The sequence below is a fragment of the Podarcis muralis genome, chromosome 5 (genome assembly GCF_964188315.1).
Source record: "Podarcis muralis chromosome 5, rPodMur119.hap1.1, whole genome shotgun sequence".
Lineage (NCBI taxonomy): Eukaryota > Metazoa > Chordata > Lepidosauria > Squamata > Lacertidae > Podarcis > Podarcis muralis.
The window spans coordinates 86,480,586-86,504,670 of record NC_135659.1 but is presented as its reverse complement, the minus strand read 5'-3'; the positions used below and the strand labels follow the sequence as shown (position 1 = coordinate 86,504,670).

General features: G+C 44.1%; 2 protein-coding genes across 2 annotated transcripts in view; one reads left to right on the top strand and one right to left on the bottom strand.

Annotated features, from left to right (window-relative positions):
* Window positions 1–5,540: 5,540 nt before the first annotated feature.
* Window positions 5,541–24,085, bottom strand: part of RTF2 (replication termination factor 2) — a 60,703-nt gene continuing 42,158 nt past the window's right edge. Inside the window, exons 6-9 of the mRNA XM_028735265.2 lie at window positions 12,632–12,745; window positions 10,296–10,350; window positions 8,754–8,846; window positions 5,541–6,547 (exon numbers count right to left, since the gene is read on the bottom strand). Of these exons, the coding sequence (XP_028591098.2) occupies window positions 6,357–6,547; window positions 8,754–8,846; window positions 10,296–10,350; window positions 12,632–12,745 (453 nt within the window). The 3' untranslated portion in view covers window positions 5,541–6,356. The remainder of the gene's footprint in view (window positions 6,548–8,753; window positions 8,847–10,295; window positions 10,351–12,631; window positions 12,746–24,085) is intronic.
* Window positions 16,857–24,085, top strand: part of LOC114599665 (putative beta-1,3-galactosyl-O-glycosyl-glycoprotein beta-1,6-N-acetylglucosaminyltransferase 7) — a 34,888-nt gene continuing 27,659 nt past the window's right edge. The window contains exon 1 of the mRNA XM_028735261.2: window positions 16,857–17,001. The gene's annotated coding sequence lies outside the window, so the exon portion shown is untranslated. The remainder of the gene's footprint in view (window positions 17,002–24,085) is intronic.

Genomic DNA, 24,085 nt, shown 5'->3' with positions numbered 1-24,085 from the left:
ATTCCTGGTCGAGATCTTTCCATCCAAGATAATTGCGACCAGGGAGCTGTGCATTTAGTGCATAGTAGCGATCGCACGGCAGTCGGTTTGGTTCCCAGCACAATCTATGCTACATCCATTCCTGGCATTTATTCCTTTTTGGTGTTTCAACTCAAATGGGTTGAGAATAAAGAGTTTTGGAAAGGGAAGGCAGTCTCTTCTAAAGACACGGGACTTTACAGATGTAGTAGGCTGGAAATACATCCCACATTTAAAGTACTCCTTGCAATGAATCTTGAAAATGGTATAGACTGCAATTCCTGGCACCCATAAAAACTACACTTCCCATGGTTCTTTGGAGGGGAACATGTGCTTTTAGCATGCTTTAAATGTAGGAATTCCAAGACCCACCAACTAGGTGGGAAATAGCAGACACAGGCTAAGGAACAGCGTGCTTTTGAGTTTATGCTCAGCTCATAAATTTGTCAACATACCAGGACCAAGCACCTTCGGGTCCCAGAACAAGTCCTCACACCCAAAAATCAACTCCTGGTTTCCCTCCCTCCCTCCTTGCATATTCTTTTCCAGCATCCTAAGAGGATGCGCTTAGCTGTCCTTGAACTACTAGAAGTGACAGAAACCCCTGGAGAGCCAGTGTGGTGTAGTGGTTAAGAGCGGTAGACTCATAATCTGGTGAACTGGGTTTGCTTCCCCGCTCCTCCACATGCAGCTGCTGGGTGACCTTGGGCCAGTCACACTTCTCTGAAGTCTCTCAGCCCCACTCACCTCACAGAGTGTTTGTTGTGGGGGAGGAAGGGAAAGGAGAATGTTAGCCGCTTTGAGACTCCTTCGGGTAGTGATAAAGCAGGATATCAAATCCAAACTCTTCTTCTTCATGATCTGAGACCAACCAGCAGATCCCAATCTACCTTCTGCCTTCCCTGTTGTAAGGAATCTAAACCTGTGCTTTGGAGCAGCATCTCTGGGTGAAGAAAAGCTGGACCTTTTGAACATCTGCCTGTCATGGGACGATTAGAGGTGGCAACCGAATTTGGCCCAGTAGGCAGGTGATGGGAAAGTGTTTTTTTAATGAACTACTCCGTCAGCTCAGTTCCCAGAAAGAGGAAGGCAGAAATGAAAAAACACCCACCCTAATTTTGTTCACTGTAGCACAGGTGAAGTAAAAATCTATGTGTGGTGCAGGGTGGGGAGACGAACAGAAAGCCAGGAAAGATGGGCAGGTAAGACTGTTAAACTGTTACACAGCAAATGTGCCAGAGCAATCTGTTGGTTTCTCTCGGATAATCCACATGTTCCATATTAATTAAGGGTTGCAACTGTCTTGGAGGCACTGTGTCCTCCCACAAGATGCCATCAGGAGTTGCAACATAGGCATTGTTTAATCCCCTTTTGGCAACAGGTCACTAAAGCTGTGTGTGTTTCATGAATCTATGCTCTGGTGACCTCAAGGTTAGATTACCACAATGCGTTATACACAGGGCTGCTTCTGAAGATGGTTCGGAAACTTCACTTAGCGCAGAATTCAGCGGCCAGGTTGCTCACCGGAGCAAGACCGTTTGAGCATATTACACCGATCCTAGTCCGACTGCACAGGCTACTAGTTAGTTTCCGGGCCCAATTCAAAGTGCTGGTTTTGACCTATAAAGCCTTAAACAGCACAAGACCACAATACCTCAAGGTATGTGGTTCACACAATCTGTTTTCTGTGGAGGCTGCAGATCCTGGACTTACAGAGTAGAAGCAGTCCCCTTTTCAAGCAAAGACTGCAACTTAGCTGACCACTTGGGCATGTATATTACAGATCTTCATCAGAAATTAAATTACACCGACAGCAACTGGCGCCTCAATTACAGAGGGACAAAGCCAAGTCGCGTATAAAAGGAACAATGTTGAGCCTATAATCTAGTGAAGAAGATGACAATAACAGAGAAGAAAACACCTGTCTTGCTGCAGTGGGGAATGCAGTTGTGGGAGTCTGCATCATGCTTAGCAAGCAAAAGGCATCTCAATATGACAGGTGGCATTTTCTTCTTCTCCTGTAAAATTGTCCTGACTCACCTGCTAGAGTTCAAACAAATACACACTGCTATTTGAAAGGTGGTGAATTTTCCATTTACACTGGCCGATTAGTTTTTTTCCTCCAGTGGCAGAGGTGGGTCAATTCACAGGTGTCACCTGCAACAGAATGTTGCAGCATGAAGTGCTCCTGCGCTTCATTTGAGTCAGGCTATTGATCCACCTAGTTCAGTAATGCCCGCACTGACGGGCAGCAGCTCTCTGGGGTTTTGGAGAGAGTTCTCCCTTGACCCTAACCTGAAATGAAAAACAGAGCAGGAGAGAGAAATGAACTGGAAAAAATGGTTTGTGAACATCACCCTCACTCTCTAGAAAGAGTCTAGAGGCTTCCCCCTTTCTGATGAGATAATGTATTTGTGTTTGAAAGCATTCTTGGTCTTTTGGATTGCCACTGACTGCAACTCTTGTTGTGTTTGCTTGGTTTATTTGGCAGACTCCTTGCCATTGACGGGGCTTGCTTGGCTGCTGCCTACCAACCTCCAGCTACCGCCTTGCATGTCCAAAGAAGTTCACAGACAGCATCTTAAAAAGCAGAGACATCACCTTGCCAACAAAGGTCCGTATAGTTAAAGCTATGGTTTTCCCAGTAGTGATGTATGGAAGTGAGAGCTGGACCATAAAGAAGGCTGATCGCCAAAGAATTGATGCTTTTGAATTGTGGTGCTGGAGGAGACTATCAAGTGTCCCATGGACTGCAAGAAGATCAAACCTCTCCATTCTTAAGTAAATCAGCCCTGAGTGCTCACTGGAAGGATAGAGCCTGAAGCTGAGGCTCCAATACTTTGGCCACCTCATGAGAAGAGAAGACTTCCTGGAAAAGACCCTGATGTTGGGAAAGATGGAGGGCACAAGGAGAAGGGGAAGACAGAGGATGAGATGGTTGGACAGTGTTCTCAAAGCTACCAGCATGTGTTTGACCAAACTGCAGGAGTCAGTGGAAGATAGGAGTGCCTGGCGTGCTCTGGTCCATGGGGTCACGAAGAGTCGGACACGACTAAACGACTAAACTGGCCCATTCTCTGGGCAAACTATTGCCCAATCTTGAGCACAGAAATAGAAGAGCGAGAAGGAACACGTTCACAATTCTCTGGCCAGCCTCTATCTATATAGAAAGCTGGTGCCACCATGCTTATGAAGTGGAATTTGCTCTCCTTTTAGATTGTGAGCCAAATATATAATAATTAAGCTTCAAATAAGCATTTTTAGCAGTTATTTCCCCAAGGCAAGCCTGCTCCCTTGGAGAAAATTAAAAGTGATGTCAAAACACAGTGACACTATGCTTAGACTTTCGTAGTGTGTGTGCCTCGAACAAGAAGAAGCTTATTGCCTCTGTGCTTAACAAACGAAAGGAGGAAAGAGGAAGAAACATGGGAGAAAATGTCAGGCACAAATTTATAAATAGAAAACATGGCAAAACGCTTCCTTCGGTGCACAGCCAAACTTCACAATGTTTTGATCTGGGGTAGGGGGCGGGGACGAAAGGAGATGGCAAAAAGCTTCCTACTGGTTAACAAGTTGGGGGAAGAGAAGTATTATGCAAATTACATGACAGAACCTTGTGTGGAAAACATGGCTAATTATGCTTGCAAAAGGGCAAACAATTGCAGCCATTACAGTCAGCACTCGCCTATCAGAAATCCTAGCAGAGTATAAATAGAGTCATCTGAATTCCTAATCAACCTTTCCCGATTGCATTTCGGGACATGTTTCAAAATGAGTTAACCGGACTAATTTACCTCTCACTCACTGTGCATAGGAAGAGGTGGTGATGTGACATTGCATGGAAAACCGTTTAAGGATCTCCACTCAAAACAAGTCTAGGTCCTAACGAAGCCTCTAAAAACATGGTGTTGATGTTTCATTTAAATTAGGGATCTGTGACCAATAGGTCTGTAGGTCCAGTGGGTTGTCAACATTTTTCATTAATTGCTCAACATGTGCTAATTGGGGGTTTACACACACACATAAGACAAAAGGTTCCTAATAAGAACCTAAGATGATCCTTCTGGGATCAGGCCGGTGGCCCCTCCAGTCCATCATTCTGTTCTCGCAGTGGCAAACCAGATACCTGTGAGAAACCTGTAAGTAGGACCTGAGCACAGGAGCATTCTCTCCTCCAAAGGTTTCCAGCAACTGATATTCAGAAGCATTACTGTATCCTACCATGGAGGCCTCCTTCATGGATCACTGCCTTGTCGTGGCGAAGGGGCTTGAATAACTCAGAGAAGCTATGAGCTATGCCAGGCAGGGCCACCCAAGATGGACAGGTCATAGTGGAGTTTTGACTAAACGTAATCCATCTGGAGACGCGGGTGGCGCTGTGGGTAAAAGCCTCAGCGCCTAGGGCTTGCCGATCGAAAGGTCGGCGGTTCGAATCCCCGCGGCGGGGTGCGCTCCCGTTGTTCAGTCCCAGTGCCTGCCAACCTAGCAGTTCGAAAGCTAGGTTGCAAGTAGATAAATAGGGACAGCTTCTACTAGCGGGAAGGTAAATGGCGTTTCCGTGTGCGGCTCTGGCTCGCCAGAGCAGCGATGTCACGCTGGCCACGTGACCCGGAAGTGTCTCCGGACAGCGCTGGCCCCCGGCCTCTTGAGTGAGATGGGCGCACAACCCTAGAGTCTGTCAAGACTGGCCCGTATGGGCAGGGGTACCTTTACCTTTAATCCACCTGGAGCAGGAACCAGCAAGCCACTCTAGTATCCCTGCCAAGAAAACTCCATGGAGAAAACCTCCAATACTCTGGCCACCTCATGAGAAGAGAAGACTCCCTGGAAAAGACCCTGATGTTGGGAAACTGCGGGAAGCAGTGGAAGACAGGAGTGCCTGGCATGCGCTGGTTCATGGGGTCACGAAGAGTTGGACACGACTAAACAACAACAACAACCAACACCGTGGAGGCAGAGCATAGCCAGCATAGCTAGTGGTCACCGACAGCCTTCTCCTCCATGAATTTGTCTAATGCCCTCTTAAAGACACCCAACTTGGTGGCCATCAGTGGCTCCTGTGGGAGTGAGTTCCACAGTTTAATTACGTGTTGTGTGAAGAAATGCTTTCTTTTATCTATCCCGAACTGTCCAACATTCAGCGCCATTGGGTAGCCATGAATTCAAGTGTTAGGAGGGAGACCTCCCCCCCCCCCAAATCTACTTTCCCCATGCCATTATTTTATTTATGTCAATCACCTCCTACTTGCCTTTTCTCTAAATTACAAAGTCTCAAATACTACAACCTTCCTTCACGGTTTCAGAGTGGGACGACCAGACTTGGGTTTGCTGTGCATGAGGTCCTGTGCCTGTTTTACGGCAACACCATCTCTGATGAACCGTAGTCTCTTACACGTCTCAGAAGAGTACTAACGCATTTTCTCCTCCCATTCACGTTTCTTCTAATGCAAGATCTCCAAAACCTTTTATGATGAAAGTGGGATGGGCTGGACAGCTTTAAACCATGCAGTCGAGGGACAATATTAGAATACTGTGCTTTTATTTGTAAGTACAAGGTGCACAAGGAAAGTCATAAAGGGCTCTGCTTTATTGCTCTGACAAGTGACAGGAATGGAAACCAAAATTAAATATTCAACAATATCACTTCTATAAAGCTGGCAAGAGCTACATGGGTAAAGATGGACACTCTGGGCTGGCCCCCCCCCCCCCGAAATTGTTTTTTGTGGCTCATCACTCCACAGCCCTCTTGAACATAGGATGCTGACTTCTGCTGTAGCCTCCTTACACTTGGGAAAGATGATGGTGGAACACCTTCCGTTTGCTGAAGCCTGACCCACCTAGACAAAGCTTTAGAAAACCAAGGAGAAGAACAGGACAGGAAGTGGCCATGCTAGTCTCCTATCTAATTACTCTAGCCCCACAATCTACATTTCCATGCCAAAGAAGGTCTGAAAGTTAGGATGCCTGAAAGACAGCAGAAGGTACCCATGAAAGGTAGATGATGTGGGCAGGTCACCTGTTTCTGTTCTACATGCATCCAAATTATTCAAAGCAACCAGGACCTGTTGGGGCGGGGGCAGAAGGTGGAATCAAGAGCACATCATTTGTGATCCTAACAATTAGTACTTGTTCAAATCACACATCCCTTAAAAAACCCACAACTGATTTCTGCTGCTTTTATATTCTACTTTACATAGTTATATATGGATGGTCCTTCTAAATTGACAGCAAATTGCACTCGGTGACTCGGTGCCAAATAACTAAGTCCTCCCTTGTAAGAGGAACTGCAGCAGGGTGGGAAAGGGCAGAGCCTGCTACAAAGTGGAAACTTTTCTGTTTTAGAAATAGTATGCTGTATGTGTGATCCAATTGGAAGACTCTTCCTTGGAGCGTTTGGCAGAGCTGTGTGATGTAAAAATAGACTTGTATGCTTCCGATTTCTCTCCTCTGCTTGCGAAGGATCGCTTGGGGCCCTCGGATGAACTTTTGCTGCTTTTTCCAGATGAAGACGATGGACTTTCGCTGACTGCTACAGAATGAAGCAAACAGAACACGCGTCAACTTCACCCACAAAACTTGCATGTAGACACGCACAAACACCATACTAAAGAAATCTTTGCCAATCTGGTGCCCTTCAGTTGTTTGAGATTGCAACTCCCATAAGCCGCAGTGCACACGGTCAATGGTCAGGGATGATCAATGCCCATATTTCTTTAAGGCTTGTTCAAGCTAAAGCCAAGATTAAGTTGCTTAAACTTCTATTTTACACAGCTGGCACTTGGCACCCTTTGGCAGTTGCCAGGATCCAAGCGCTCCCACAGGTCCACTGCCAGTATCTACGCTGGTTCTCCCTTAAAACAATTTCAAATCAGCACCTGGTGGCTAGGTCTGGAAGCCACCAATTTTCTTCTCAAAAAGTCCAGGGTGATGCTGCACCGTAGGAAATGACAGTGATAGTTCTCGAACGCAGTTGCCTGTCGCAGATCAGAGTCCTGCTACTCCTGCCACCAAATAAGCTTACCAAAGCCCACCAACACAGGAGGGCCAAACAAGAGGGCACTTTGTTTAGGGTCCCCTCAAACTGGAGCCAACCTTGTTGAAATCATGCAACAACTGGAACAGTTGGTTTTGTTAAAAACACGGACACAAAAGGACGGCTCACAAACAGTAGGAAGTCCTGAAATCGGGAGGGGGGGTGTTGTTTTTTTAAGTAGTCAGCACAACTAGACAGGACATGGCTCATGGAAGCTCTTAAAAAGGTAAAGGTAAAGGTACCCCTGCCCGTACAGGCCAGTCGTGTCCGACTCTGGGGTTGCGCGCTCATCTCGCTCAAGAGGCCGGGGGCCAGCGCTGTCCGAGGACACTTCCGGGTCACGTGGCCAGCGTGACGAAGCTGCTCTGGCGAGCCTGCACCAGCACAGCACACGGAAACGCCATTTACCTTCCTACTATAAAGCGGTACCTATTTATCTACTTGCACTTAAGGGTGCTTTGGAACTGCTGGGTGGGCAGGAGCTGGGGCCGAACGACGGGAGCTCATCCCGCCGCGGGGATTCGAACTGCTGACCATACGATCGGCAAGTCCTAGGCGCTGAGGTTTTACCCACAGCGCCACCCGCGTCCCAAAGCTCTTAGGCCTTGCAAGTAAGAGAGCTATGTTGCACCCACAGCTAGTCCACAAAGACCAAGCTTAGGGAAGCACCTCAAGCCAGCTTACCAATTTAGTGGGGTAGGAGAGCTGGGGGGGGGGGGGAATCACATCTAGCAACCAATGCACCCCTTTGGTTTCAGGACAGTTCCCGGGTAGATGAGTCTAAAATGCCTGGAACACACATTTTCACAGCCCTCTAGTGGCTATGGTGGCTCATTTATCAAAGCAATGTATTTAGCATTAACTCTGGAAGTTTATATCCTGCCAACCTAGCAGTTCGAAAGCACGTCAAGTGCAAGTAGATAAATAGGTACCGCTCCGGCGGGAAGGTAAACGGCGTTTCCATGCACTGCTCTGGTTCGCCAGAAGCGGCTTAGTCATGCTGGCCACATGACCTGGAAGCTGTACGCCAGCTCCCTCGGCCAATAAAGTGAGATGAGAGCTGCAACCCCAGATTTGTTCACGACTGGACCTAACGGTCAGGGGTCCCTTTACCTTTACCTGGAAATTTATACTCGATTCTGACTAAACTAAGCCTCCTAGAACAAAAGATGTGAACTGTATTGGCATTATTTTCAGCTCCCTTCCCCCGCTAATTTCAACAACTAAGCTCAGTGTTTGAGCATCTTGCTTTGCATGCAAAAGGTCCCAGGTTTAAGACTCTGCATCTCCAGGAAGGATTGAGACGAGACCCCCGTGTGGAACCCTGGAGAGCCACTGACAGTCAGCGTGGACAATATTGAGCTAGATGCACCAACAGGCTGACTCAGTACAAGGCAGAGTCTAATGTTCCTAGTGTTAACGTTGGTTATGGCTGGCATAGAAACAATTGACCATGGTTAAAGGCAGCAGTGGAAATGCGAGGGAGGGGTAAATTTATTCAACAGGCAAATGACGGAGAGCCTGACATTCCACGGCTCATACGCAGCCCTCATCTTTCCATGAACAGATGGTCCCAGTTATAGCTGCACCAGCTCAAAGTAGAGTTTTAGGTGAACATCTGGCTGAAAATGGCTAATAAAGGATTATCCACAATATTACTGGATGCAATGTCATGAAACTGCATGGAAAATTTTATACTAACCTGTACTCTTGCAGAAGGCAATGCTTCTATTTTCTCCGGATTTCATGTTTGCTGTATCCTTTTCAGTATTTACTTGAGATGATGTAGGCAAATCTTAAAAAGACCAAAATAATAATAAAAACCCCACATAAACAGGAAGAGAGAGAAAGAAATTAAAAAGAAAAGAGGTGGAATATGCATCCTATTAAAATCAATAGCAAAAGATTTGTTCAGCAAGAGAGCAGTGCAACCAAAAGTAATTAAACAATAAAACTTCACTCAAGAGTTGGACCAATTAATGATCAACACAGAGAGAGTTGCCACTGAAAAGGACAGTTGTGTATTTAGTTCCCTTCAGTCTCTTTCTGCATTGCCTTATATGTGTTGTAACACCATGATATCCAATGTTCTCCACCATAAGCCAAGGACATGGAGTAGAACCATAACGATATCAAGGCATAAGTTATACTAAATGTTACACAGATGGGGGAGAGCGTAAAATAAATGGCTCACTGCATCAGCACCTGTGTACTTAATTAACTGCCAGGTTAGCAGAATCTTTGTGGCAGGGAATGGCTAAGTTTTAAGTGCAAACTCTGCCTAGCAGCTTAACAAGCTTGTTTACTGCCAAGAGATGACGCTTTGAAGGCATGGGTTGTTGATGGCTCGTGAACCCTAGTTTGTTTTAACTATGACTTGGCGTTACATGTGAACTCAGCACACTTCCTTAACCATGGTTAGGTCTGGACTCTGTACCTCAGGCGCTTCACAAATTCCAAAGGCATGAGGCAACAGTAGCTGGAAAACAAATCCAACGTTGGAGGAACAAGCCATTGTTTGTTTGATCCTTTGTGGGACAACGTGGTTAACTCATGATTTGTTTCAAAAAACAAAATTGCCCGAACAAACCATGGCTTCATGTTATGTGTGAATCTGGCCAATATCTTCTAAGCACAAGGTCCTGTGAAGTCCATTCCAACTATATTTGCCCCTTTGTGCGATCTACCTACAGGCTCCTTGTTTTATTTTTTTTCCCCTTTAAAAATGGGGGGGGGGGGGCAGAGGGAGAGAATCCCTTAAGTGAGAAAAGCATTACTGCAGGTTAGTTATGTTTATCACTTTTGTTTTTCCTTAAGGGGATATTTAGTTCATAATGTGCGCCCACCTTTCTATTTACTGTTACTCCTTTTTTTTACAGTTTCTAACTTATTTATGTCAAAACAACATGCAAAATGGCCTTTTAAAAGAACACAGTGGCATAGGGATAGGGAAAGGTCATCCATCACTGGAACTAGCCAATAGAGGTGTATCATATTTGCATGGCTACTGCAGATTTCATGAATCAAATTAGAGGTGCTAGCTGCAGGGGTGGGGTGATCCTAGCAACATAATACCGTTGTTTGTGTGCTGGGAAAAGTTGGTTTCTCTGCAAAAGCAGTGCTAACTTGAAGGAAAATGTGTGGGTTCTGGCCAAGAAAGGTAACAGCTGCACAGTTACTGCACTGAAAATAATAGTAATCTGGAATAGCACTTTGTTGCATCAGCACATGGACACAACCTTACCTTCAGCAGCTTCGGGTTTCACAATGGTCTCTGCTGCCTTAGATTTCTTGGATTTCTGGAAGCAATGGAGACAAACATGAGTGACAACAGCCCAAACTGTGTTTGGTAACAAATCCACCAGTTCCATCAGCACAACTTTGCCATAAGGTTACTCAGTGCTTTTTTCATATTACATCGCTAAACAATCCAATCCACTCACACAATTCAGTACCCACTTTGTGCTCCCTTAAAAGTGGGCATATACGGCTTATAAGGTGCAAAGGGAGCAAACTGTATGAGAGACAGAATAATCCCTGAAGAGAAAGGCCATGCTTATCTGCCTGCAGGATCAAGATGTTTTGAAAAATAGCCTGACTCTGATCCTTGAAACTAATCATCCTTGAGAGATGGAGAGATATGTTCTTTCTTCCATTATCCACAGAATTAAAATTAACCCAACACTAGAGCACGGCTTTCTCCATAGGGGCTGCCTGTCTCCTTTGGAAATCTCAGCTGGCTAGCTGTTTGAAGTCCCCTTTTAATATTGTTTAAAATAATCTTATTTGAGATACAGTTAATAGTCTGGGAGCATCTGAGGCTGCAGCATTGCCAAAGCTAAGCAGGTGTGGACCTAAGCAGCCCCTTGAATGGGAAAAGCACAGCGAGTCCTACATAAGAACATGAGAGGGAGAGAGAGAGAGAGAGACATTAATTATACCCACCATTAATTATGGTTAGACAATGAGCCCTTTCACTTGATGAATTGGGTTGTTGACAATAAAAAAAATTGCCACAATAAAAATTAGCGCTGGATGGCCCAGCAATATTACAGGGGATTGAAGTGAAGACACCCCAAACAATGTTAGAATGCATCAGGCCTGCTCAATTTCGGACTCACCAAGCTGGATGCAGACCACTAGCCATGTTGTGGCTTAGGAGGTGGCAGATAACTGCCTTCTTTGTGCAGCCTGAGGCAGGCAGAAAAAGCAGGACACTATGAAGCACTTAGTGGGTTCCATATGCAGCTGATGGTCACCAGTTTGCACAGATCTGCTGCATACATTATTAGCTGCAAGAAAGGCACTGAATCCACTGAGCTATTCCCTTTTCTGCAGATTACCCATGTCTTCCTGGAGGTGGCAGCAATGTATCAGACCTTCCTGCGCAGCAGTTATAGAGGCAACTAAAGTCTTGCAACTAAAGTACACGTGGTAGGAAGATGCTACTAGGGAAGGAGAACGATATATTTTCAAATAATTTTTATCCTCAAAGGCGGCTCTCAGGTAGCTTTAAGATTGCTACAAGTCCCTGCCAAATGTTGCTGGTCTCTCAGCTGTACCTATAAAGGAACCCTGCTTTGCTTTGCTTCTCTTTCCTAATCCCAACACAGATATGCCTAGCAGTGTTATATGCTTATTTGGCATCAAGCCTTCAGCATGAAAAAAAGCTCTGCCCTAATTTTAGTTTGAAACATGAACGCTGCTTGCAGAATGGCATGTTTGATTTACTACAGTATCATGTTGAATAGGAAGCCAGATTCAAAACGGAAAGGAGGCCCTTGCAAGAGGAAGTTCTCGTTGCAAGCTATTTTAGCACACCAGCAACACCCTCAGAAGGTAAAGATAGAACTGTGGTTGTTATATTGATGAGTACAATGAGGAACATTAAGGCCATGAGGGGAGGGATCTAAGTAAATGAAGGGATACTCTGTACATTGCAGAATGTGTGTACGTACTGGTGCATCTACATGCTTGCGAAGTTTAGAATTAGGGGGTTAAATGAACTTCACCCCGGATCAATGGATGCAGTGCAAATGTGTGAGTAGTTATCATGTAGCTTGGACCATGTTGATTGGTTTTACACTTTCCTATCCCTAACAGTGAGAAGTGGATGGGGTAAAATGTAAAACGTAAACTACGTCAAGGAAGAGTGACAGTTCTACTTAAGAGCAGCTGGATAATGGAACAACTGGGTACTGATTTGAAAAGGAAAACCAATGGGTTTATTTATTTTGATGACGGCATTTGTGGAAGGAAGGAAGAACTATTTCCATGTGAAAGAAGAGCTGGATTAAATTAGTGGCAAGGCCAAAGAAATTACTTATCTCTGATCTAATTAAAAATTACTAACGAGGGCTGAAATTGAAAAACAACAAGCTGTACTTGATAAAAATATTTGCTGGGATTCAATGAGCTGCACCTACAGTTTTATGCTGGGGGCTTTGGGCACTTTAACAGGAGACTGACCCCCTGCCACCATGGAGAAGGTTTTGAAAAAGCTGTTTGTAATAAACTCTGTTCCTGAAGTATCCCATAAATGCACATGCAAATACATCAGAAAATGCACAAAGTTCTTACCTTCCCCAATTTACTCTTAAGCCTTCTCTCCTCCATTCTTTTCTTCAGCACTTCTACATCCTCTTTTGTACCGTTAAGTACAATCACGTCATCGTCTTGAAAAGAGGCTCCACACTTTCATGAGGAAAGAGAAAAAAGGTTTAACAAGGCTTTATATTTTTTATGACCACATACGGGCAATGTAATGTGTTGAATGTACATAAAAAAGGGAGGGCACAAGCTACATCATCCACATTAGGAGTGTTTTGTTTCGCTACAAAATTAAATTACAATTCAAACATGCATATTCTGCTTCCTTCCCCCTAGTCAGATTTTTATCCTCTCTGCCATTTTTGCAATAAGCCTGTGTCTTGACTGAGAGGATTGCTTAATTCTTTATTTCATAGAATCATAGAATTGTAGAGTTTGAGGGTACCCCGTGGGCCATCTAGTCCAACCCCCTGAAATGCAGGAATCTCAACTAAAGCATCCATGACAGACGGCCATCCAATCTCTATTTAAAAACCTCCAATGAAGGAGAGCCCATCACCTCCTGAGGGAGTCCATTCCACTGTCTAAGTGATCAGTTTGTAAACAATCAAGGTACTTGCCAAAGTACATACAGGATTGGATCCAGACAGGATTAACCACATTCTGGGCCACAACAAAATCAATCTGAAAAATTAGTCACAATAAACTGAAGCACCATTGATTTCTAGGGCAACTAGCTTAATCTGGACTCAATCCACAGGCCCCACTCCAAAAGCAAGTTAGTAGTTTAGCCAACTGCTGTCACTTTGAAATTAATGAGAAATAAATAAGTTGCAACCAAATTGTGCTACTGATTGCAAAAGGATGCAAATGTGACTGATTTGCTCCCTCTGGATTGGGGCCGTGCGTTCCATGAACTCAGCATGGATTTTATCCTCCCACCCACCCCCACCCCCACCCCCGTGATTTTATACGGCATAAAGCAGGGTGGGCTAACCTCCTGCTCAGGGGCCTGATCTGATCCACTGAGCAATTTTTCTGAGCTCCAAAATCACAGCGCTTTGATGGCAGTAGCAAAAAGGAAATAGAGGAGACACGGGCTAGGGTGGAAAGAGGCTTATATCCCCTCCGTTCAGCTGAGGGTGGTGATGCCTCTGTGTCTGCGAGATACTGCATGGTGACCACACTCCCTGCTGGCATGCAGCCCCTGGAAGGTTGGGCTAAGGGCGATTGTTGCCCTTGGGCAAAAAAGATTAGCTACTCTTGGCTCAAAACTATTTAGTTCATTACATTCTGTCCTACCCTTCCTTTACTGAATTCAGAGTAGTCAAAAGAGGACACCGCGTTCTATCCTGAGAAAACATGGCTGGGGAGGTTAGGAAATAGCCATTTTACTGGTGTATTTAATGATGTCATTATATTTGTTAATATCTCTTTATCTTTACTAGAACCTTAAGAAAAGAAAACATGACTTGGCTGAGACCATCTAGCTGGCCAACCCAGGATTTGAACCCAGGTCTTCCCAGGCCTGATTCTGTCCATGATGCGGTACAGCTTCTCAACTGGAATTCTACACCGTAAGGTCTAGCAATTTTTACAAGGTGAATATTGAAAAGCGGAAAATGGTACTTTGTTCAAGGAGAAGCAAAATGCAATTGCAAAAACACAACAACACAATAATTTAATAGTTCACCTTTCTCCGTAAATTCAGAGCAAAGAAAGAGAAGTATCTAGGTGTAGCGACATTGTGCCGCAAAGGTGGGGAGAATATCAGAATTTTATTGTTTGCATTTTGTTCTAAACATCCACGATAAAAAATGTGTAATTAATATATTTCTAAGGGGGAAAGCCCCCAACAGTCTTGCCTTGTCAGAATCAGAATAAGATCTGTCCAGCCATGAGACATACACATTTGAATACAAGAACTATGCGTATCTAAAAAGAACCAATAAAACAACATACAAGTCAACGGACTGTTATGCTAGTGAAATTGGAATAAAATCGCAGAGAAGCCAGGTGTCCATCCCATAATTAACAGCATCCTCACCCATGAATTTTTCATGGCATTTCATAGCAGCCAGAGCTTAAGGAGCCACAATACCGGATAGAATTATTGTTTGCCAACAGCTAATCTGACTTGTCTGGCAGCTATTTATAGCAAAGTCTACAAGATTACAGATCTATACCAATATATTTTGATCTTGTACACAACAATTCCCCGAGCAGCAGGGAAAGAAAGCAGAGTCTTACTTACAGCAGCAGCAGCATTAAAAAAAGGAAAAGCCTTAGCCCTATGAAAAGTTGCCCCAAACAGCACTGACTCAGGGCTTTAAAACCAAGGAGACATACACTGCTAATAAACAGATATGCATAGGAACCACATCCTGCCCCCCTCTGACCAAAGATGCATTTAGTTCAGCCTTCATCACTCTGGTACTCTTCAGGTGTCTTGAATTACAAGTCCAGTAATTCCTGACCAACAGCTATTCTGCCTGGGGCTGAGAGGCTGAAGGCAGCTGGAACACAACAATAACTTCAAGGTACCAGGTAGGGACAGGCTGATGTTGCTTTGTGTTATAATAATGCATATTTATTTGAAACACACTAGGTAGTTATACAGAATCGACACATTGCAGGCAGCTCAGGTTTTCAATCTTTTCTAATCCTTATGGCTCCGGAATTGAACTGAGAGTCTCCAAGCACTAACGCCTTGCAAAAATCTCAGCAGCTGGGGATGTGGGGCCACTTCCTAGGACTGCTGGTGACTTGAGGACAACGCTTCAGTACAGCTACTTGGAATGCTGCAAAAAAAAGTAGCTTGAATTTTGCAAATTCGCAAAAAAAGGGTTGGGGTTGGTTTTTTTTGGGAAGAATCTATCTTTTGTTATTACATAATTTAAATATTTGGAGGGTGGGAATAGGTGGAGGTAAAGGCTCACGCCTCCTAGGTTTGGAGCTTCATGGGGAAAAGGCGCAGGAACAATGGAAACTGCCTTATTGTCATCCAGACAATTATGACCAGCTAGCGGCTTTAGCCAGTGCTGCCCTATTGGCTGGAAGGGGTTCTACAAAGTCTCTGGCAGAGGCCTTGCCCATTACCCGTTACTTGATCCTTTCCCCTTTACTTTTCTTCTTTCTTAAAAACTGGAGGTGCCAGGGATCAAACCTGGGATCTCCTGCATGCAAGCCGAAGGTCATCTGAGACAAGCACAGGCGCATGATTCATCAGGATGAACTGAGAGTTACAAATGATGGCAACATATTCAATGAACTGAGATGTAAATTAACAGCACACTCTTATGCATATCACCTGAGAAGAAAGTGCAACTGAGTTCAATGGGGGGGGTTCCCCCCTCCTGAAGGTTGCAACTTAAATCACTACTAATTGAAGCTTTTGCATACTCCTGTGTCCCAGCACTAAGGGAAGAGTTACATTTCCAAAACACATGCATCCAGAGCTCTTTTTCCTCCGACTGCCAGTTCTGCTGAATCATTAATAGGATCTCAATTTGTTGTAGCCTTTAGCTCTCCGTTTTGTTGCCCTTTCTCAGTTTCACTAACCTTGGCATACAATTAGTAAGGCAAAACCACACGAATACTGGTCCATACACTACAAACTGGGACAGAGGATGTTGTTGTTGTTGTTAAGCATAAAACATACACAATACGGGACAACTGTTGACAGGCGGAATTGGAAAAATGTTCCAGGCACAAAAACCAGTAGGGAGAAAGCATGGAAGAGACTGTGGGAAGAGTGGAGAACTGGGTAGATAGGAGATGCACAACTGGTGATGCCACTGAGAGGTGAAAGCAGCCCACCTGAAGTCTGGATTTGGATTATATTATAAAATAAAATAACAAAACGCTGGGCTTTCCCTCCAGGAAAGGGAATTTCAAAAGTTGCTGACCTTCTCAGAACTGAAAGGGGATCAACAGCACAGGTTTGCTGCAGGCTTCTTTGCTATTTGCACCTGTCTCTTGCTATCTACTATCTCATTTAGACACAAAATCCTCATAGCATCTGCAAGCATACCCACAAAGAACAGCAATGTTTTTCTCATAATGACAGGAAGCCAGCACACATCCGTGGATAGGTGATGCCAACGGATGAAAAAATGAGAGAGGGAGAGAGGAGAGAGGGAGATCAAGTATCTTTTAATGGTGGGTGCATTCAGCTTTATAGTTTGGTTTTCCAGTTGTTGTTTTCTAGCTTTCCTAGCAATTACGAAACAGGAAGCCATTGAAATACAGTCCTGAAGCTCGAAGGCACTGAAAGCACATTTAAGTCATTTGCATGTTTCCAGAGAGGCAGCAGTTTCAAAGTTAGATTTTAAGTGAGAAGGTCTTGGTGTGGTTGCAGAACAAGCCTGTCTCTGTGCTTTCACTCTACATTTTGCGGGGTAAGTGTACTTGCTTTACTTGATCGGCTGTTACTCTGCTGTCATAATGCATTTTCTGACCCTTCGGAGGTGATGTTCAATGTACAGGGCAGTTACAGGGTCTTCAGATAAATCCTGTGTTACTTGCTTAGAGCGAATAGAGCCTAGGGACACGTTGAGCATGAGATTGTATCTCTTTTAGTAGTCTGGGTGTATACTGCACCAAAATAAATCCACACTCTGCTGTCGGAACAATGTGTTCCAATTTGGTACACTTGTGTATGTATTTTCTTTGTATTATTTGTTCTGCAAATGTTGTGAGTGCACAGGTCAAGAAGGGAAATGTGACCGGGGGGAACAGGGCAAGTAGACTGGACACACACTGGCAGCAGAGGCTGGGAACTGGGGAGGGTCCCCAAGTCTCATGGTCACTGGAAGTTGAGACCAACAGCCACACTTACGCTACGAGCCTTCATCAGAGAGTGCTTTGGTCATGATTTCCTTTAAGATTTCCTTTTTAAAAATTGAGAGCCAAGATGGTTGAAATTCTATGCTTGTGTTGTAAACTCATTGCCAGAATACAAAGATCTGTTAACAGTCACAGAGATCCTATCATACATTTAATTATCTGGAGCAATTTTGTAGCCGCTTCGGCAATATCACTCACCCAGGACCAATGCCTAATAATATGATTTATACAGCACCTTGCACAGACACATCGGCAAAAATAGATAGGTCCCTGCACCTGTCCACTGCATGAGTTTGCTATGTAAAAGAAATATAACAACTAGAGCTGTTAAAAAGTGTGATGTAATTGGACTCTGAACAGAGTGTTCTAGAGTGCCATAATGTCTACTTTTCTATCACTTACTATCAAAAGTATGATCCGTGACTGAACACAGATGAAGTCTTGTCTTTGAGAATGCTCCCAGAAATGTAGAACACCATAAAGATAAAATGAGCAAGATACTCATGGCACCAATGCCAGAAATAATAGTAGTAATAATAGCAGTAGTAGTAGCAGCAGTAGTGATGGTGGTGATGATGATGATGATGTATTGTATTCAATGTAGCACTAAGGCTTACGTTCCATTAGCACATGGGTCTCTCCTTGTGGAACGGGACTTCTCTGTGCTTCTCCCTGCTTGCAACCCTCCTAAAACTATTCTGGGACTTCCTCTGGAACAGATCTGAGGTGATTCAGGGGATGCATGGGGGGAGGAGAGTGAGGAAGACTAATTGTGTGCCAGTACAGCGGTACCTCGGGTTAAGTACTTAATTTGTTCCGGGGGTCCGTCCTTAACCTGAAACTGTTCTTAACCTGAAGCACCACTTTAGCTAATGGGGCCTCCTGCTGCCGCCGCACCGCCGGAGCACGATTTCTGTTCTCATCCTGAAGCAAAGTTCTTAACCCGAGGTACTATTTCTGGGTGAGTGGAGTCTGTAACCTGAAGCGTATGTAACTCGAGGCACCACTGTAACTATTTCACTGAATACCACCCAATGATGCCATGCTTAAAAAGACCCCAAAGGCAGGGGTACCCATGTGCTTCCAGATGTTGTTGGGCTCCAATGCAACAATGCTCTCATCCATCACGGTCAACAGTCAAAGGATGACAGAATCTTGAGGGTGCCTCCTTAGGGACCTATACACCTCAGGATCTTGTATGTAATGCAGGAATATACAGATATGTATGACTAGTAATATACAACAGTGCATCACAGAATGAAACCTGCGATGTGTAAGATTCTGATTTGCTTCTAAGATACGCTTCTAGGACAACTGGCAACAGGAAATGCAATCTGAAAGCACATGGGCAGTTTCAAGAAAAGGCTAGATCGTTGGGCGGGAATTTCCCACACCATTTCCCCAACTCTGCCCCACTGCCCCAATCTATGAGTTTCAGTTCCTGAATTTCAGCCTCTCCCCCAGATTAAGTTAAGAGCTTTGAAACTTTTACTGATTACCATATTTTCATCCTCGTTTCCAAACAGTTCTCATCTCAAAAATCACCACACATAAATTAAAAAAGGAAAAGCTATAAGGCACTGTCACCAAGCTTACAAATACAAACAAGGGAAGGGAAGTGGAGAGGAAGGCTGGAGGAGAAAAATCAGTTATTTAAGTCTAGGGCAGTGGTTCCCAATTAGCTAATTACTGAGGACCCCCTATTTTTCAAAATCCAAGTCACGGAACTCCTACTTTTGAAAATTTTGATTACTCTATGGTAGTTACGTCAAAATTGTTATCACTGTGTGATTTCAAAACCAATTTTGGCCAATATATTGAAAAACCACACAGTGCTAAAACAGACCATAAAATTTGTGGCATTACCATGCAAAAATGACAAAAAATTGGGGGGGGGGGAGGCAAGGGATGGGGCCACAGACCTCCTGAGTGTTTTGCGGACCCCCAGGGGTCCCCAGACCCCTAACTGGGAACCACTGCTCTAGGGGAACAGCTATAAGATAAGTGGGAACTGAAATCCAGTTGGCCCCAAGATGGATCTTCCCTTGCTAATGTTCTTTTTTCCTGAATAGTAGCTGCGGACGCCTGTTCCCTTGGCTGATGGATGGGACTAGAGGGTCCTTCCCCTTGCTTCTTCAGCCTCACAGCAACAGGTTGTTAGATTGGAGCATTCTTTCAGACTGAAAGTGGGGAAGTGAGCCCCCTGCCGTGGCTCCTATTCTAGGTGATAGACAAGCCCAGGTTGGACTCCTCTTGCCTTGATGCTGTTATTCCTAGGAGACGCCTCCCAGGTGCCCTGGTCCCTTGGCCACTGAAAGGGACTCCTGCAGTTCTTGGGATTTTCTGGCTACCGTTTTTGGCATTCTACCCTATGCAGAAACAGGACCCACGTATAGGTACTGTCAGGAGTTTTCTGAGTGTGACGCTAACTACCGTATTTTTCACTCTATAAGACGCACCAGACCACAAGACGCACCTAGCTTTTGGAGGAGGAAAACAAGAAGAAAAAAATTCTGAATCCCAGAAGCCAGAACAGCTGTTTCTGGCTTCTGGTATAGCTCTTGCTGTTCTGGCTTCTGGGATAGCTGCGCAGCCTGCATTCGCTTCATAAGACGCACACACATTTCCCCTTACTTTTTAGGAGTGAAAAGGTGAGTCTTATAGAGCAAAAAATACGGTAAACTGCAGAGTGTCGCAGGAGAGAGGCAATAAAAGCGTTCCAAGGCTGCTGCACTATACATTGCAACAGGTTTTAAGTCACTCTCAGGGCTGACTCACACATCTGCTTATTCCATGATTTCTCAACAGACAACTGCTGCCACTGAAAGAGGTAGTTTGAGGTCACATGTTAACTCCTTTGACGTTTTACACATACAAGAACGCCGTTAATGTTGCAGTCGTCAAGTCAAATTGCACGTGTGATTTCATCCTGTTTTGGCTTCTCTGAGAGAACCTGTGAAGCAGTTCAGTTCTCTTGGAATTACACAGAAGCCTGAGAATCCTGTTTTAAATGATGTAGGTTTCAAATATTGGTGTAACAAAAGACAGGGACAAAGGAAGCTGTAAGGAAAAGCCTGTGAGAAGGAAGGGGGTTGCAGGACAATAATCTGCCTGATCTTGGGGGAACGTTCATTCCTAAATACTATTGTGGAGGTCAGCTACACAAGTGATAACCAATTTGATTTTAGAGACAGCCCAGATGCTCTTATGAAAATTCTGAGAAGTGCAATTTTATTTTATTTTTAAAGTGTATCATTAGTGTTTGTAAAGAGAAAGGTCAATATATAATTGTGGATATTTCTATGTGGCCTGGTACCAGTACACTGTTCAGACTTGAATTAGACCACAGGCATTTAAGCATTTAAAGTTAGAACTTTCTGTATTTGTCGTACTACCCTACAGGAAACCCCACTACATTTCTCATTCTCTTATTTAGGATCCAGCAGGCGGTTCGGGGCAACAGCACCCACGAAACAGGAACAATATTTATTTAACCTTTATTTAGTGAAATAAATAGAGTGAGAAGCATCTGAACAACCAACATCCATTCTTGTTCTGCACCATGCCCAATCATATATATGTTGCAGAGCATCTGGGGTGGGGTCAAGCAAACAATGGTTAAGGAAGGGTATTGGGTTTACACATGACACCAAGCCACAGTTAAAACAAACCAAGGTTCATAAACCAACAACAAACTATGGATTCAGATCATGGTTTGCTGGCAAGAAACAAACCAAACAGTTATGCTGCTGGGCCATGTACACACGCAACACTGAGCAATGATTTAATAAATCACAGTGTCATAAACCATGGTTTAGCATTAGTTTGCATACAGGAATAGTGGTTCATGCTTGGATTGGAAGCACTGGATTATTTCCCCTCCTCCTCACTGTGCATGCCCTAACAGATTTTTCCTAAACATTAAGCCTTTTTCAAGCATTAATGTAGTTAACTGGGACAGGTTGGAGTAATGTAACCATAACTATAAAGAAGGCTTTAAATAATTATTTTTAAGAGCAATAAAGTCTATAGGTTATTACTCCACTATTGAAGACTAATCCTTGGAATAGGCAGCGAAAACCATTGTTGTGCCAACATAAACAAGGATGTTGCAAAAGAATGTTCAGGAAACAAGAGGCTTTTCAACAATTCATGGTTTTTGTGTAGTTGTGCTGTTTCTCCTTCCTGGAGTTGAAGGGAGTTCAGGGCAACTTTCACAGGGAAAGTTTTCTTTGGAAGAAAGAGGACTGGAGAGTTACTGTGTTTTTCTAATTTTTGTTTTCATTTATAAATAAAGAGGCTGACACACTGTGAGTAGCAGACTCACAGAACATGAGTCTAAATTATTTACTTCTTCAAAACAGCTATACCCCGGTCTTTAGCCAGAAAAGCTCTCAGAGTGGCTTACAAACCAATAAAAACAACATAGCCCCTGCCCCCACTCAAAATCTAAAACCTAAGAAGGCATAAAACAAAGGAAAAAAGGGACAGAAAGAGGAAAACAAACTCACTCTGACAACATTTTAGTACCTCTCCTACTTATCCTGTAAGAAATAATATAATCCCTGTATTCTGGAATAAGAAGGTTAATCAACCATATAAATGCGGCTGTTGTTCTATTATGCAATGTAGAAAGGCTGTCCTCCTTCTATTCTTTGGAATGGGCTTGTATTTGATGAATAGTTGGGCTGCACTGTGTGTAAAGCCATTCTAACATATCTGCCTGTAAAGTGGGAAGGGATGAAACTGGTCTGCCCAGTCTGAGGGAGTTGAAAGAAGTGGGATTGTCATTGGTTGTTGTGTGTGTGTGTGTGTGTGTGTGTGTGTGTGTGTGTGTGTGTGTCTGTGTGTCTGTGTGTCTGTGTCTGTGTGTCTGTGTCTGTGTGTGATATTTCATGTGCTAAAAGGTGAGGTTCTTTTGCAGGGGGTGAGGGTAGGTTCCATCTAACCTTGGGGAAGATGCAGCAGACACCATCACTTCCTAGTGCTCTCACCCATCTTCCCTACTCACAGAGGCAATCAGTTTCCACTCTCCTGTGAAGAAGAGTAGAAGTACAGAGTAGCTCTGGAGCGTAATGGTATCAACTGGGCCCCCATGAGCCTTCCTGCTCCAACAGGAATAGCTGTATAAGACAACAGTTTCTAGCTAGTCTCTAGAAGGTCAGTAGTTCACCCTGTAAGGTCAACAACCTCTGGCTGCATTACAGCCAATTTCAGGAAGGTTAGGTCATCACCTGTTTCTGGAATCCTCAGTATCAGGCTGTGATAGAATGATCTTCCATGAATTTGTCCAGATCCCTTTTAAAGCCATCTAAACTGGTGGCTATCACCACATCCTGAGGATGTCAGGATAGATAGACCATGCTGTGCTAGATGGGCAAATTGACTGGCCTTAAATAATGCAACTTCCTATGTGGCAGAAAACGTGCCATACTGTATGTACTTACAGTCCGCCATTCACCAAATGGCTCCAGGATGAGTGATAAAAATATAACCACTAAAACAACTATAAAATAAAAACCAGAAAGCGAACCGAAAACAAAAAGCAGCAGCACAGAACAACGCAGAAAGGAAAGTGCCTGCTCAACCCAAGACCTAGGCAAGAATTGTTTCTTTGACCAGTGGTTCAAAAAACATGCAAAGATGGTGCAAGGTGCATCTCAGAGGGAAGCTCATTCCACCAGTTGAAAAAAGGCTGCCCCACCTGCCCCCTTACCACAGAAGGGAGCCCACTAGCAGACTCAGATATTTGCTATTGCAGCTTTGTTGCAGCTAGGGGATTTTCCTGCTGTTTGAGAGGCACAATGTTATCTAATTCGGTTCTGCAGATGGTGTTGCTATATTCTTTTATTATTTATTAAACCTGTTGGTTGTTTTATGTTGCCCAGGGCAACCCATAGTGACTTGCAGTCAGCCAACCAACCAACCAACCAACCAACTGTTGCAGTTATGGCTCAAATCTCTTCTCTTTAATTGTGCTGCCCTAAAAGTTAATGTCTTGCGTAGCAGGGCCATAAATACAGAATACAATCTATGCAGGCCAGCAACTCTTCAAAGATAGAACAACACATTTAGAACGTAGAACTGTCCAGTTCCAGTCATGATGAAGAAATATCTTTAAAATTAATGGGGAAGGAAAATGGATAACGTCTCATCACACATTCCAGTACTCATCAAAAGAAATGCATCTTAAGACTCAGGAGATGGTATCCAATTCATTCGTTCCATTAGGACAAGGATTTACACTCACAAAACAAAACATCCTCCTCCCTCCCCCTGCACATTTCCTGTGCCCTCCCCAAATCTACTCCAGAGGGTTGGGGAAAACTCTAGAACAGATTTAAGGCGTGCACAGAGGGGGGAGCAAAGTGCTGTGCTAGCAAGAAAGCCTTCCACTGATGGAACATTCACATAGCACTACTTTGGATACAACCCAAATATTTTTCTGAAGTGTTTACAGGTGGGCATAACAAGGGATGTACAGCAAGGAGACAAAAGAAAGCAAATACTTATATATGAATAAGATCACATATTAAGAGCAGGATTTTTTTTAAACACACACACACACACACACACACACACACACTGCAGTTGATAGGGCTTAGGAAAAGCTGGGCAGAAAGTGGCAGTTTCCTG